Source organism: Chlorocebus sabaeus, chromosome 8 (assembly GCF_047675955.1).
Source record: "Chlorocebus sabaeus isolate Y175 chromosome 8, mChlSab1.0.hap1, whole genome shotgun sequence".
NCBI lineage: Eukaryota > Metazoa > Chordata > Mammalia > Primates > Cercopithecidae > Chlorocebus > Chlorocebus sabaeus.
This window is the reverse complement of record NC_132911.1, coordinates 146,888,822-146,899,982: the sequence shown is the minus strand read 5'-3', so window position 1 is coordinate 146,899,982 and position 11,161 is coordinate 146,888,822. Positions and strand designations below refer to the sequence as shown.

Sequence of the window (11,161 nt, the reverse complement as noted above, 5' to 3'; positions counted from 1 at the left end):
GGTGTGGGGGTGGTGTTTGGGTGGTGTAGGGGGTGGTGTTGGGCATGGTGTTGGGGTGGTGTTGGGCGTGGTGTTTGGGTGGTGTTGGGGGTGGTGTAGGGGGTGGTGTGGGGGTGATGTGGGGGTGGTGTGGGGGTGGTGTTGGGGGTGGTGCTGGGGGTGGTGTGGGGGTGGTGTTTGGGTGGTGTAGGGGGTGGTGTTGGGCATGGTGTTGGGGTGGTGTTGGGCGTGGTGTTTGGGTGGTGTTGGGGGTGGTGTAGGGGGTGGTGTGGGGGTGGTGTGGGGGTGGTGTTGGGGTGGTATTGAATGTGGTGGTGGTGGGAGTGGTGTTGCAGGTGGTGCTGGGGGTGGTGTTAGGTCTTTGGATCATGAGGGTCTGGGGCTGGCTCAGGTGGGGCTTGCTCAGGTGGGGCTTGTACTATGTTCACACACACAGATGGCAAGTGAAGAGTGGGGTCATGAGAAGTGTCCAGATGACCACAACTCCCATTTACTGAGCACTTGCTCTCTGCCAGGCGAGGGACTGTAAGCCCTGACACTTGGCATTCCAGCACTCTGGAGAATCCTCACTGTAGCCCACAAGGAGGGCTCTCCTAGGACTCCTGCTGAACAGAGCCAAGTGGGAGGTGAAGGGGTTACCAGGGTCGTGGAGCTGGGGAGGGCTGGGCCTTAGATTTGAAGCAGGCAGCCTGACCCCTGCACTGTGCTCCAGTGGGCTGTAGGCATGAGTGTTCGTGTGCACACGTGTGCATGTGTGAGTGTGAAAACGCAAGTAACAGACAGCCCAAATAACTAGCTTCAGCACAGCAGACATTTATTTCCCTCCCAGGCAAGGGCACCCTGAGGTAGGCAGTGCCTTCTGTCAGCAGCAAGCCAGGCCCCTCTCATCACACTGCCCTGCTGTGCTCAGTGCTGCCTCATGGTGCAAAGTGGTTTCGTGCAAAGTGGTTGCTGAGCTCCAGTCATCACTTCGGCCAGCAGGAAGGAGTAAGGGGAAGGAGAAAGACGTGACCTCACCATCTAGGGCATTTACCTTCTGACCCCCAGCTAGGCATTGTGGGTTTTCTTACTAAGGAAAAGGAGAGAACAGTTAGCGGAGGCCTCCCACTGCCCGCCGGGATGAACTCGGCAGGCAGGACAGGACTCTGGGCTTCCCAGTTCATGGAGTGTTGAACTGGTGGGGATTAGAGGTTCTTTAAGTCTCACTCTGTACTTCTCAGAAGGGGAAACTGATACCCAAGTCAGTGGCTGAGCTGTGGCCCAGGCTGGGCCTCTGCCTGCTGTCCCAGAGCTCTGTCCTGGCACCAGCTGCTGGTGAAGGCAGGGCTTAGAGCAGTCACCAGCCCTGCCAGAGGACCCTGGGGACCCCCCCCCATAATGAGCCGCCCACCTTCCCGGCTCTGTTACCCAGTCCTGCTGCTTCTGCAGGAAGCTGAAGGCCCATTTGCCCCCTCCCTAGCACAGGGTAGCCTGTCTGACACCCCCAGACTCCTCCATGACACCCACCAGGCTGAGGGCCTGGGGGCTGGAGTCTAGAGGGCAGGCAAGGATGAGGCTGGAAAAATTTCATCTCATCTACTCCTCTCCTTTCATCAACTTCACTCCTCCATTGCTCTAGCCTGCTCCAGCCTCTGCTAGAGCAGAGACAGGTATTCCCAGCCTCAGGTGCTGTCCTAAGCCCAGTAGGTACTGACCCTTGATGGTCACTTCAAGGTGACAGGCACCCACCCAGCATCCGGCCCTTCCCCATCCAAGGCTGCAAGGCAGTGCTCACGCCATAGCCAGACAGGCTCCGCTGGCCCCATCTTCTCCATACTTGGTGCCTGTCCCCCAGCCCCGCACTGCCCCTCCGCATGTGGCCTCACCCCGACCCGCCTCCCTGTGCCTCTCATCCTCAGCCCGCCTCCCCCACTATCCCGCCTCCCCCAGGCCCGTCTTTCCTAGGGGTGACTATAGCCTCCCTCCAAGGCCTCTTCCCTCCAGACAGCCGGGAGGCCGACCTGGGGAAAGGCAGGGCGGGCCGATGTGGCCGCTGCAGATGGAGGAATTCCTGTGGCAGAAGTTAAGGGTGAGGATTGGGTGTGGGGGCCCCCAGGCATGGGGTGGGTGTCATCTCTGCCTGGCTGTGCTGGTGGGGATCCCCAACCCCCATGAGGATTGCAGGCCCTGGGGCGTGGTGGCCAAGGTCTGGACCCAGCGCCCACGTGCTGCAGTCCTGCCACTCACAGGCGGTGGGGAGAGGAAACCAAGGGCAAAGCCGGGAACTGAGGAAGCAACCGGGCCGGCGGGGCTGTGCTGGCTGGATCGCCCAAGACGCTCCAAATTCATTCTCCAAAGCTGGTGCAGGGGCAGGAGGGGAAGGTACCAAACAGAGTGCTGGCAGGGCGGGGGGTGAGTTGGGTGGGGGTGGGGAGGGGCCGCGGGTCAGGGTCTCCCGGCCCCCATTGCTCCAAGGCCAGCGAGGAGGTTGAGCAGGAGGGCTGTGCCTGCAGTTTCGCAGCTGCCGCGGGGGCCGCCTGCCCCCTTGCCTGGTGGGTCCTGGACTCGGGAGCTCTGCCAGGGTGGGACATTGCACAGGTTGAACTGGCAGCAGGTTGTGGTCACCTGGGTCCCCTCGACCGTCTTGGTGATGGGTTGGCAGTTGTCTGTACACCACGCGGAGTGGGTGGTCAGGAGGCCTGACTCTGGGGAGGGGAGTGGGAACAGATGCTGAGGATGGGCGGGGCCTCCGAGGTGGTTCTACAGGGCTCTGTTCAGGGCCCCTGGCTTTCCCGCCGCCTGGGGGTGTGTGTGCTGTGTGTGCTGCGGCCCCATGCCCACTTACCGGTGTTCCCGTGGGCAATGAGGGTTGTGCAAGCCTGGCCATGTGAGCAGCTCCGCGTCAGGTTGCAGTGCTCGTCCCTGGACAGGGACTGGCAGGTATAGCACCACAGCAGCACTGTGGACAAGGTGGGCTCAGGCCCAGGCCAGGTCCATGTCCCTATCCACCTCCCCATTCTCAGCTGTGCTCCCAAAGCCTAGCCTGGTGGGCCTCCAGCACCCACTGCTCAGATGGGCGGGCCACCCCTGACTCGGCCCTGTAAGCCGTGCTGTGTGCGTGGGCCTGTGTGTTTAGGGGCAAGGGATTGCGGCCCAGGCAGGGCGAACTTCCCATCGTCGCTCGCCTCCTGCGACAGTGCTGCCCAGGCTCCTGCTGTGGGCACGGAAACCTGGAGGCGAGTCTGACTCAATCCTGCCTCTGGGAGCACCGGGCCTCACAGAGGAGGGCCTCACAGGGGACACGTTGTGGGTGTGTGGGGCAGGGCTTGTGCTGAGGGCAGGCCTGGGGGCCCTGGGAGTAGGGGTGGGCTGTGTGTGGTGGGCACGCTGGAGGCCCTGGCTAGGGAGCGGCCGGCTCGCAGGTTGGATGCGGCGATTAGCTCTGCTTTGTTCTGGGGATGGGAGAGAGCAGAGGGTGGCCCAGTGTGTAGGGGTGTGTCGGACAGGGAGGGTAGCCTCTTATTAGCCCCACTCTGCTCTGCTCTAAGCGCTTCCCTGGCTCCCCTGCCTGCAGCAGCCAATCCATCTCCCCGGCACAGGACCGGCCCACCCTGCTGCTCTCTCTGCCCCACAAAACTGAACCCTACCCTGGGGCCTCTGTGCTTGCTGTCTCCACCCTGGGCCCCCACTGAGCCCTTCTCTGCCTGGTGAACTCCGTTTAACCTCTACATCCTGGCACCACTGACCCTCCCAGCTAGTGGCTTCTTCCCCTGTTCCCTACTCTGGAACTGGGTGTCATGGTGAGTGGAAGAAGTGAGGGGTGCACTGAGTATCCCCCACTCTGCTGGAGGCAAGCCCACAGCGGGACTGTGGCCTGTTGGCTTCCATCACACAGCCCTGCCCAGACTGCTCCAGGCAGAGCAGGCAGCGGGGCCCTGGGGTTGGGGTGGCCGTACCTCTGCCCCTGCCACCAGGGAGCCTGTTGGTCTCCTCCTCTTCCACCTCGTCCTCATCTTCCTCGTCGTAGTTATCTGGCCTGTGGTCCTCGTCCTCGTCCTCGTCCTCTTCCTCCTGCTGTGCCTGCCCTCTTCCTGGCCGTGCAGGGATGCTTGTAAGCCTCAGCTACCCGGTATGGAGGACACCTGCTCTGGGCAAGCATCGCGCCCCCAACTCCTTGGCCCTCCCCCGCCACCCTCAGGCCCCAGGGCAGCCTACCTGGTGTGGCCTCTGGCTCCTGCACACCCTGCTCACTGTCCTGCAGCCAAGTGTGCCCTGGCACACTAGTTACAACAGCAGCTGCTGTGGGCTGGCCCTTTGTGGTAGCCCCTCCCCGCACCCCGCATAAACAGGAGCACAGATGTTTGGGGACTCTTGGGGTCCCAGACCAGCTTCCATCCACACCGCTCTGGGCTGGGGACTCTGGCCTCATCCCCTCCTTCCTAAGCCCCTTCTGGGGCTCCCTGGAGGTCCCTGTGCTCCAGGACTGCACTCACTGCCCCCTCACCACAGGGTTACCCTTTGCCCCGCACCTGGCTGTCCGCACAGCAAAAGGGCAAGTAGGAGAGCCCTGAGCACCTTCATCTCGCCGACGCTGCTGTGTCCCCGACTCCTCGCGCAGCACTCTGGAGCTGCGATAAGTGGGATGAAGGGCATTGCCGTGGGCTTCCCAGTGGCCCCCACCAGCTCCAGCCTCAAACAATGGGCCTCACACGGGTCCCAGCTCCAGGCGCCAGGCCAGGGACTGTTGTTTCCCTCCAGGACCTCTGGGGCTGGAGGGGAAGGAGAAGTCATTGTGGTTGGCCTTGGAGCGTCCCGTGCACCTGTGCCGGCGGTTGGAAGGCGGTGCTGGCCACAGGAGCTGCTGGCCCTGGCCTGCCTTGCTGCTCAGTGCCTCAGCCCTGTAGTGCAGGGCAGGGAGCCTCGCCCCGGATTGGGCCGTGCCTGATACCCCCTAACCCCATGTCTGGGCTCCATAGTCACAGAAGCTTGGGGTCACAGACCCTCTATTTGCTGATCACTGGCCAAGCATCTTCATTCCAGAGTCAGCATCACACCCAGGCCCCTTTAAGAGCATTTAAATAAAAACACAGTCAGTGCCCTCAAGCTAAGGCTGTGTGCTCACCTCCTCCTCACCCACACTCAGCAGTGCACTTGCTGGGCCCAAGGCCTCCCTCACTATCACCTTGGGTCTTTGCCCCTGCTGTTCCGTCTGCAGTGCTGTTCCTGCTGGTGTCCAGTGGAGAGCTTTCCGGAGCTGTTGGGGTCCCAACCCTTGGCCTTCTGCTGGGAAAGCCATCAGCCCCCACCTGCCTTCTGGCCTTGTGTGAGAGAGAGGCTGCTCTGGGAAAGACTTGGAAAGCCCAGGTCGCTCCCTGAGGCCACCCTCTCCTCCCAAGCCCCTGCCCAAGCCCCTGGGGGTGGGATGCAGAGGGCAGAGTCTCCCGAGGGTAGCAGAGGGGTGAGGCAGCGGCAGGGGCTGGATGGGAGTATGGAGCCAGGGTCAAGCCTGGGCGTCTGTGTGCCTTGGTGCTTGGGTCAGGCCCTTCACCTACTGAGGCCTCAGTTTCCCCAACTGTCAATGGGTGGGGTGGGGCATTTTCTGTAACAGAGGTTGAGTTGGTTCTGGAGTGAGCTGCCTGGGTTTAAGACCCGGTTCCTCCTTCCCCTGGCTCTGGGTCCTGGACGAGCCCCTTGGGTTCCCCAGGCCTCAGCTCCCTCATAGGGTGAGGTGACCATCAAGGGTCAGTACCTGCTGGGCTTAGGACAGCGCCTGAGGCTGGGAATACCTGTCTCTGATGTCTCAGCCACTGAGTCAACCATCCCTCCTTAATTCACCTGAACCTGTCATTCTTCCATTCTTCTCTATCAGCACCCACCCAGCATCCAGCCCTTCCCCATCCAAGGCTGCAAAGTCGCTTTCCAAGCCAGGGTCTCCCATAGCGGTGCTCATGCCACAGCCGGATACGCCCCGCCAACCCCAAACTCTTCATACCTGGTGCTTGTCCCCCCAGCCCTGCCCCTCCCTGCCCCTCCCGGTGTGGCCCTACCCCCACCCGCCTTCGTGCGCCCTCGCCCTGCCTCCCCCATGCCCTACCTCCCCCACGCCCTGCCTTCCCATCGCCCTGCCTCTCCCACACCTCACCTCCCATTGCCCCGCTTCCCCGGTGCCCCGCCGCCTCCACACCCTGTTTACCCCACACCCCGCCTCCCACACTGCCCCACCTGCCCCACTGCCCCACCTCCCTGTCGCCCCACCTCCTCCACACCCCACCTCCCCATCGCCCCGCCTCCCATTCGCCCCCCTCCCCAGCGTCCCACCTCCCTGTTGACCCGCCTCTCCTGTGCCCCGCCTCCTCCTTGCACTGCCTCCCATCACCCCTTCACCCCTCCTCCCCCAAGCCCCGCCTACCCATTGACCCGCTTCCCTGGTGCCCTGCATCCCTGGTGCCCTGCTTCCCTGGTGCCCAGCTTCCCTGGCGCCCTACCTCCCCCACACCCCGCCCTGGCTGCCACTACAGGCTCTTGAATCTAGTGCTGCAGGAGCTGCTCCTAGGAAGGGCACTACTGGGGTTCTCTAGGGGGTCCCCACCTGCCGCCTCCCCTCCGCAGGGGCCCAGGCCCTTGCACGTTGCCTACCTCTGGGCCCAGCGCCTCTTTAGCCCTGGTGCAAACTGCCCAGCCCAGGCCAGTGCTTATTGCAAGAATCACCTGGGGACAATCAGAGTGCATTTGATTCGCAGATTGAGTTAAATTTAGTGCTGGCAGCTGAGAGGCTGTTCCCTCTGTCCCGCCCGGGAAAGGCTAGTGGGTCTGGTCCAGCTCCTACAGAAGGTGCCCCCGCCCCGGGATGGCACACAGGTGTGAAGGGGGACCCGCAGTGGCAGACACCTGGTTCCCCAGCACTGCCCACAGTCACAGGTGGGCGTGGCGGGCTCTGTATGTGAAACCCACCCCCTCATCCCACCCAGGCACTGCACAGCCTCCCTCAAGCCCCCAGGGCAGCGTCATGACCTCTCAGACGCTCCAGGGTGAAAATATGACCCCTAAGACTTTCAGGGCAGTGCTGTGGTCCCCCAGTGCCAGGGCTAAGGGCTGCTGGTCCTGATGGCAGCTGCCATGGGTCATTTTAGAGCCTGCACCTGTGCCCCTGGGCTCGACCGCCTTTCCAGGCCCTGAGCCATGCCCACACCCCAAGGTACCCTTGAAGGGCAGCCCAGTCACCCCAGCTCCCTGCCCATAGACCTCTGTGCCTTGGAGCCTGGACCTGCCTGCTCTGCTGGCTCTTGGGGCTGGCCCTTCTGACACAACGGCTCTCTGGGCCTCCTCCCAGGGTGGGGCCTCCTCCCAGGGTGGGGCCTGCATGAGTCACATGGCTGTTTTTGGCACAGCAGCCTTGGGCTCAGAGCTTGGTGCTGGTTGTGTCACCCAGCCATCCACACTCCCTCCTGCCTGGGTGACATGTGGGGCTCGGTGGGCAGGGTCTGTGCTGGCATCATGCCCAGGTGGGGCCGTGGGCTCTGCTGTCCTGGGGGGGCTGTGTGGCCCTGTCCTGGGCCTGCGCTCCTACTCTGTACCCCCTCCCCCGTGTTGACACCAGCTGGAGTCAGATCCAGACCTGTGCACTGCCGTCTCCAGGAGGCAGCCTTCCGTGAGATTGGGTTTGGAATGAGGGAGGCGTTGGGAGGAGGGCACCTTGGGGCTGGGCCTGAGGGGTGAGCAGAGTTTTTCTATAAGGAAGGGTGGGCAAATGTTTCTGACTGAGGGGCAAGTGTACGGTGTCCATACCGGGAGAGTAGGGCCCTTTGGGGCAGATGCGGGCTGCAGGTGTGCTGGCCCTTGCCACACTTTCCCTGCTCTGAGCTCCTTCCCACCCTCTCTGCAGCCAGCCTACTCCTGTCTCACTGAACCCGAGTCTGGCAGAGGGAGGGGCTTGTTTTGAGAGCAGAGTCCAGACTCTCCTCCCCTGGGGTTACCCTCTGCTTATTTTTATTTATTTATTTCTTTTGTTGAGACAGAGTCTTACTCTGTCACCCAGGCTGAAGTGCAATGGCTCGATCTTGGCTCACTGTAACTTCCACCTCCCAGGTTCCAGCGATTCTCCTGCTTCAGCCTTCCGAGTAGCTGGGATTACAGGCTCGCGTCACCATGCCCAGCTAATGTTTGTATTTTTAGTGGAGACAGGGGTTCACCATGTTGGCCAGGCTGGTCTCAAACTCCTGACCTCAGGTGCTCCACCCACCTGAGCCTCCCAAAGTGCTGGGATTACAGGCATGAGTCACTGTGCCCGACACACTCTGTTTCTGATGACCCCTCAGTGCCATGCGGAGCAGGCTGCCCATTATGTGCACTGAGGTACAAGCCCTTTTTCTTTCCCGGAATCCAGCATTCAGAGGTAGCTGTGGGCGGGTGGGCCGGCCAGGGGGAGTAGCTCCCAGGCACCCCTAGAACCCAAGAGGCAAACACAGCCCGGTCCAGAAGCTTGTTCATTAACTTGTTCACATGTGGTTCACTCAGGTACCCTCCCCGGCCTCCCAGCTCCCCTCCACGCTGCTCTGCACCTGCAAACCTCAGTGCTCCTTTTCCTAGTCGTTAGACACCCTCAGCCCCACTCCCATCACCCTGGAGAGTCTCCCTTCCCTTGCTCTTCCAAGGGGGTCCCTCTTGTCCCCCACTTGTGAGGGCGACTGATTGCTGTCTAGCTCCTCTTGGCAGAGCTTCAGACGGTCCTTCAACTCCTCCTCCTGCCCATCTTCAATTTCCAGAGGCAGGGCCCAGGCACCGTCCTCTCCAGAGACCTTTCCCCACGACGGCACTCCTGTACCCACCTCTAGCTCGGTGCCCTCAGAGGGATTCAAGGCTTGGCTTTAACATCCCCCCATGGCCATACTGGGTCCCCGACTTGGAAAAATGCAAGAGCAAGGAATACATTGTTCCTATCATTTATTTTATCCATTTAGAAATCAATTTCCTTCACACTGAGCTTGTTAAAAATGTTAAAAACAATATAGCAATTTCACAATATTAAAAGAGACTAAAAATAACGACGCAGGGATACTTTGCAGCTGTATGACAGTGAAGAAGCTCTTTACATCCTGATCAGAAAACAGGAAGCGGAGGAAGCGGAGGACTGAGTGTCCCGGCACGCTGCTTTCTGCAGGAACAGGAGAAGGCAGGATCTGCGCCCGCTGCTGTGTGTTCATGTGGAGACTGCCCGCTGGGCTCACCTTCTGTCAGGGTCCCCGTTTGGCCACTGATGTGCAGGGCCCTGTCTTCTGCTCAAGCTGACCCCCGCTGGCCCTACCACCCAGCAGAGGCCTGCGAATGAGAGGCCTGGGGCCCTGCAGTCCCTGGAAGGCAGGAAGCTGATGGCTGAGCTCAGGGTGGGATCTGTGTGTGGGCGGGTGAGTGGCAGGCACTCACCCACAGCGGCAGGGAGAGGGTGTGTGGAGGGAGAGCAGCTACCAGAGAAGCCAGACAGGTGCAGCCCAGGGCAGGCAAGAGCCCCTCCCAGGCTATAGCGTGGACCCCCAGCCTTGGGGGTGGCACAGGGCCTCCTGGCAGCCTCTGCACGTCAGGACCACGCCACTGGGATGTCCTGCTCGGACTCCTGGCAGGCAGAACTTACAGTGTCTTCCACAGTGGCCCCACTGGAGGGGCAGGGGAGAGGAGAGGAGGTTTGGTGGGGGAAGTAGGGAGAAGGGGAGAGAGGAGGCCACGGGAGGTGGTCTTGGGTGGGGCCTCCCTCTGCCCGCAGGTGGTGATGGGCAGCTGACCACCTGCACCAAGTGTTGAGGTGGCTCTGGTTACTATGAGGACGCGGGGCCTCCCGGGCTACCGCGATGGCTTCTCATGGTCGATCCTTTGGATCCAACTGAATCTGGGGTGTGAGGTGGGTGAGGAGAGGCCCCAAGCTCGAGGGCCAGGATGCAGAGAGCCTCAGGGTGGGATGCCTATTTGTGCGGGGTTGCCTGGCAAGCCACCTGCTGGAAATGGCACCGAACCTCAGAGCCTCAGCCTTCCAGGGAGACACGGTGGGTCCCGGACAGCCACACTGCAGAGGCAGCCTGGGGGCCCAGGACAGGAGTGTGCACATCAGCCCCTTGTACCCCCAGCCTGGGAGAGATGCTGCCCCTGTGCCACAGGACACCGCTCCTGACTGCCCACAGCCATCATCTGATGCCTGTTCTATTCTGGCTTACAACGACCCGGAGGGAATGGGGGTTTGGGAGTCAAAGCCCGGGCTGCTCCACTTGAGGCTTGGAAGCTCCTGTGTACTGCTGTGTCCTGTGTGCTTTAGGATGGGCCCCCGGAGAGGGAAGTAAGGAGCAGGGGTGAGGGCCCAGCAGGGGTGGCAGGATCACCTGAGCTCCTGTTTGTGAGTGGGTTTGGGTGGAGGGTGGATGGAGAGCCCTAGCCCCCAGCCTCACCCAGCCCTCCAGGAATGGCAGTGGCCACCAGCAGCCCCCCGTTCCTCCCCACTGTCAGGCTCAGCCTAAGCCCCCTCTCCGACCTGCCCAGCCCCTGCCCCTCTTCTCCAGCCTGACTTATGAAGCTCTGTGTTTAGCCCCAGGACGCAGCCCTCATGTCCCAGCCAGAGTCTGTGGCTGCAGAAGCCTGGGCTGTAAGCCCTTCTTGAGCTCTCACAGCAGTGCGGGGTGGGATCTCACAGGGAGGGGTGCTGGGAGGCAAATCACACAGAGCGGGATGGGGCTTCCGCACCGCTGTGTCCTGGACACACTTCCTGTCAAATCACATAGCAGGATGGGGCTTCCGCACCGCTGTGTCCTGGACACACTTCCTGTCATCTCTGTCCCCATGACAGAGGCTTCACCTTCTCTACTGTATCAGGCAGGGACCCCAACTGTGGGGAACTGCAATGGACTCTGGCTAGTTGGAGTTTGTTGAAAGTTTCCTCAGAGCTCATAGGTTGAGAGGGAGGGCTTAGGTGCAGAAGACCCTGGGGCCACTCCTGTCCTGCCTCCTCCCCAGGGAAGTGGGCTGTGGTGGCCGCCTTTACTGTAAGACTCCATGGATCAGACAACACCTGTTCGTGGTGGGCTGCCCAGTGGCACGGCCCCTTGGAGCCCAGTGCCAGGCACATGCTTACCATCTGGGCCGCTAACCAGTCAGAGGCTGTTTTGTGGAAAGAGTCGTGATGTGGGTCAAACAGTCCCATCAAAAG

At 61.6% G+C, this 11,161-nt stretch overlaps 1 protein-coding gene across 3 annotated transcripts; it reads right to left on the bottom strand.

The window, feature by feature from the left end:
• Positions 1–789: 789 nt before the first annotated feature.
• Positions 790–6,670, bottom strand: GPIHBP1 (glycosylphosphatidylinositol anchored high density lipoprotein binding protein 1). Of its 3 annotated transcripts, XM_008001726.3 has the most exons (5): positions 6,616–6,670; positions 4,509–4,748; positions 3,936–4,070; positions 2,825–2,938; positions 790–2,684 (listed from the first exon to the last, which is right to left on the bottom strand). In XM_008001726.3, exons 2-5 carry the CDS (start codon positions 4,630–4,632, stop codon positions 2,425–2,427), a joined length of 633 nt encoding a protein of 210 aa, XP_007999917.3. In that variant the 5' UTR covers positions 4,633–4,748; positions 6,616–6,670; the 3' UTR covers positions 790–2,424. The 3 variants fall into 3 exon arrangements, with proteins under 3 accessions (XP_007999917.3, XP_007999915.3, XP_007999916.3); XM_008001724.3 differs by lacking the exon at positions 6,616–6,670 and having other exon boundaries at positions 4,509–5,897; XM_008001725.3 differs by lacking the exons at positions 2,825–2,938; positions 6,616–6,670 and having other exon boundaries at positions 4,509–5,903.
• Between the last annotated feature and the right edge of the window lie 4,491 nt (positions 6,671–11,161).

Excerpts from the sequence above, each read along its gene's own strand:
- GPIHBP1 (XM_008001724.3), bottom strand. The coding sequence starts at position 4,770 with ATGACTTCTCCTTCCCCTCCAGCCCCAGAGGTCCTGGAGGGAAACAAC. Across the intron at positions 2,939-3,935 it reads CCCTGGTGGCAGGGGCAGAG|TGCTGCTGTGGTGCTATACC; the intron begins GTACGGCCACCC and ends CCTTGTCCACAG. Across the intron at positions 2,685-2,824 it reads CATTGCCCACGGGAACACCG|AGTCAGGCCTCCTGACCACC; the intron begins GTAAGTGGGCAT and ends TCCCCTCCCCAG.